This window comes from Egretta garzetta, unplaced genomic scaffold (genome assembly GCF_000687185.1).
Source record: "Egretta garzetta isolate BGI_Z169 unplaced genomic scaffold, ASM68718v1 scaffold15, whole genome shotgun sequence".
Classification (NCBI taxonomy): domain Eukaryota; kingdom Metazoa; phylum Chordata; class Aves; order Pelecaniformes; family Ardeidae; genus Egretta; species Egretta garzetta.
The window spans coordinates 14,796-18,400 of NW_009259798.1; the positions used below are offsets into that span (position 1 = coordinate 14,796).

Genomic DNA, 3,605 nt, shown 5'->3' on the forward strand with positions numbered 1-3,605 from the left:
GTCGCCAAAAAAAATTAATAAAATAAAATCAGCGCAAATATACTCTGCTGCTTCGGACTGGCCCCGAGAGACAAGCGAGCCGTAAACCAGCTTGAAAGTGGTTTGCTGTGTTGCAGTGCCCAAGCAGCACCCGGCCGCCAGGGCGTATTGGTAGCTTAAGCCCCTGGCTCTGTTACTCAGTGCCTTCATAACAAGGCTATCGGACTCAAATAATTTGGGAAGTAAAATGGACTCAGACTAGAGGCTCTTCTCACCCATTTTGTCTCCAGCACTGGAAGAATGACATGCTGTGCATAAGCCTGGCTTACCCATGGTCCCTTCCCCTAGTGCTCATGCTTCGCCAGCGTCATAGAATCTTAGAATCGTTTAGGTTGGAAAAGACCTTCAAGATCATCAAGTCCAACCGTTAACCTAACACTGCCATCCCACCACTAAACCATGTCCCTAAGCAGCTAAACCATGTCCCTAAGCAACAGTCACAGGATTAGGAACATTAGCACATCTTCACCTCTTCCTTTCAGCACCTATTTATGGACCCTTGCTGCATAAATCTGCCAAAACCCCTTATTGACTCTGCGATGCAGTCTACCTCGACAAACCCCTGTGGTCTCAAATTCCAGCAGTGCACAACTTGTTGCATATAAACAATTTTCTTTTATCTGTTTTAAACTCGTACCCTACTGGTTTCAGTAAGTGCCTCCTTTTAATAATATTGCTGACTTTGGTGAATAACAGTTCAACATTCAGCTTAGTTATCATCCTCATGGTTTTGTCAAGCTCACTCAGATTTTCCCCCCCAGCTTTTTCATGTCAGAAATGAGAGCCCCCATCTCTTGTAAGGCAGCTGCTTCATCCTCTTGATCATGTAGATGCAGGGATAATTTCTCTAACTCCCTGAGGTCCTGCTGAGATCTGCAGACCTGAACTGTACTGGTAGTCAAGTACAGCTAGCTATACATACCACGGCTTCACAGAAAAGCAAAAGAATGCCACCTGCCTTGTTCTCAGTACCTTTCTGGATGGTACTAAGCTTTTTGTTGACTTTTTTTGCTGCTGCCTCCCACAGCCATTGAGGGGTAGCAATGGTGACTCTGAGATCTCTTTCCTGAGGTGTAAGTGCCGCTGCTGAGCTCAGCATTGGGTACATGAGGTTTCGATTTTCTTTTGTTACGTTCATTGCCTTACCTTTACCTACACTGAAGGTTACTGACACTTTTCTGTCCATTCATTTTTGTGAGGTCCAATTGACTTGCAGCCAAGTTTCATTTCAAAAGTGTTTGAAAAGCTGGCTGTGTTCCTCACTGACCTGTCTGGCTCCTTGCTCCTCTGTTTTTGTCTTTACCCTTGCCCTCCCTGCTGACTAACCGGAAAGAACTCACTTTCGTTTTCCCTTTTCCTCTCGCACCACCGTGGTATAAGCCTTGTTTACAAGCATTCCTGAGCCGAGCTGGTGGTGCTTTCTTCTTCATTTATGATATGCTTATGAGTTCATTTATAATAGGTGTATGATGTCTGTCCTCCTGGCTAATTATTTAGAAGTATCTTCTTGCAAGATTTTAGGTCTTTGCCATCAGATTACACACAACCAGTTCAGGTAAAAATCTAGGAAAAGAGAGTTTGCCTTTTATATGCAAGATAGATCTTCGTATTTAAAATCAGTGTAGAGAATATGAATCTGTTTTGAAATTAACTTATGGTAAGTATTTTTCAATTTCTTCCCAGGGACCTTTATCATTTTGCCTTATGTATAATATGAAATGATGTCGAAGAGCAAATGTTGAGCAAATAAAGAGCAAAACCACTGTTCTGGAGCCTCTTCACATCTCTGAGGGCCCGCTGTGCTTGCATGTAGTTATAGGGAAGAGACACAAGAAGAAGCCATATGACCATTCAAAACATTTTTGATCCACGCAAAGCAGAAAAAGAGGAAAAACCCCTGAAATTTAGTCAATGTGTAACATTAAAAATTTATCTAAGTGCACAGCCGTGAAATGTAGACAAACAGCTGTCTGAGACACATGGCAGGAATGATTTAAGTTGAAGGCCCAAAAAATGCATAGGTACATAAAATACACACAATTTTCATGTAGAATAAGCTTTAAAGGACACCAGTAAAGGGCCCTCCAGTAAAGATAAAGGTCTGTGGATAAGATCATAATAACACAGAAGTTCGTATAGTGTCAGGCCAACAGACCCTCCTCTTCTGCCCATTACAGTGGTCAGTGCCAGATGTTTGGGGAAGAGTATGGAAAGGACATAGAAGGATCCTTCTCCCAACATCTTGTCCCAGATTCTAGGAGTCATCTGTTCAAATGCTTTCTGAGCTGGAGATCACACACACACCATTAAGGACCCATGGTGGAATTCTTTCAAATGTGCCTAACTTGTATCTATATTTACATTGGGTGTTTCATAATTTGATTGCATGTGGGTTTTAACTTTCTGTTTGGTAATTTCAGTGGCATGCCTTAAATTTGTGCATCCTGAGGAGGGATGAGTCACGGCAAGTACAAGGTCCTTAACAGAATCCCATTTATGGTGCTGCAGATGCAACAGGGAGAATCATTTCCAGCTGGAAGTGGAGTGAGAAGCAATGCATTTATTAAATGCTACAAACTACATCTGCCATTGTGTGACTTGCCTGGTTGTCCTTGGAATATTTCTGGTCCTCAGAAGTGATGTGATGGCTTCTCCTTTAACCTTATTTATGTTACTGGTTCATGTCAGTAATTTGCTTTTCCTAGTAAGATACAGTTTGACTGGAACCGCCAACTAGCCACACCAGAGAAAGTGATCTCTTTTATTTAAATAAATAAAAAGACATTATTTAGATAAATAATATATCAGTTTTAAAGTTTTGCTTTCCTACCAACTAGGGAGAACAACAGCGTTATCCATGTTTATCCAGTTGAATTATTCCATGCTAGTTGCGTACCTATGTACCATCCAGTGTACCATTACTACCATTATTCAATAATTTTTGTAAAAATTATGTTGAAAAGGATTTTTGGTGTGGATTTGCAGAACTGAAACATTTTGAGTACTGGGACTCCATTGTCCCACTATAGGATGACTTCTATAGGAAAGAAAGAGAAGGAATCAGGCCTCCTACTGCTTTAAAAGAGGGTCGTGCTTTTCTGAGCATCTTCTAGAAGGCTCTAGGACAGAAAATGTCATTACGGGTCTTGCTTGCAGCACTCCTTGTTGTTTCAAAGCTAGTGCAGAAAAATGCACATTTGTGTTTCCTTGTAGGTCTCACCTCTAGCACATTAGCTAGAACAGTTTGGGAAGTAAAATGGGAATGTCTGTCTTCTTCCTGCTAGGACTTGTCCATCCGTAAGGGGCACATGGATCCGATACACAAACACTTTGTTCAAAAGTGGTGATGTTTTAATTTACTGAGTCCTTGAGCGACACTCTTCTGACGTGCTCTTGGAGTGTTTGTGTATCGGATACACGTCTTGTGTTGAGAGAAATTGGTAACCATCAGGGATGTTTAAACTTCCAAGGGCTCAGGGCTGTCCCTGCGAGGGGCGGGGGAAGGTTACCCAGGCTCAGCCCCCCCCGCCCCCCCCCTTCACGGGTCGCCCTTGCTGGCCAGAAGA

At 42.4% G+C, this 3,605-nt stretch overlaps 1 protein-coding gene across 1 annotated transcript in view; it reads right to left on the minus strand.

Moving 5' to 3' along the window:
- Positions 1–312, minus strand: part of CMPK2 (cytidine/uridine monophosphate kinase 2) — a 5,705-nt gene extending 5,393 nt beyond the window's left edge. Inside the window, exon 1 of the mRNA XM_035895318.1 lies at positions 309–312. Within this exon, the coding sequence (XP_035751211.1) occupies positions 309–312 (4 nt within the window). The remainder of the gene's footprint in view (positions 1–308) is intronic.
- Positions 313–3,605: the final 3,293 nt, after the last annotated feature.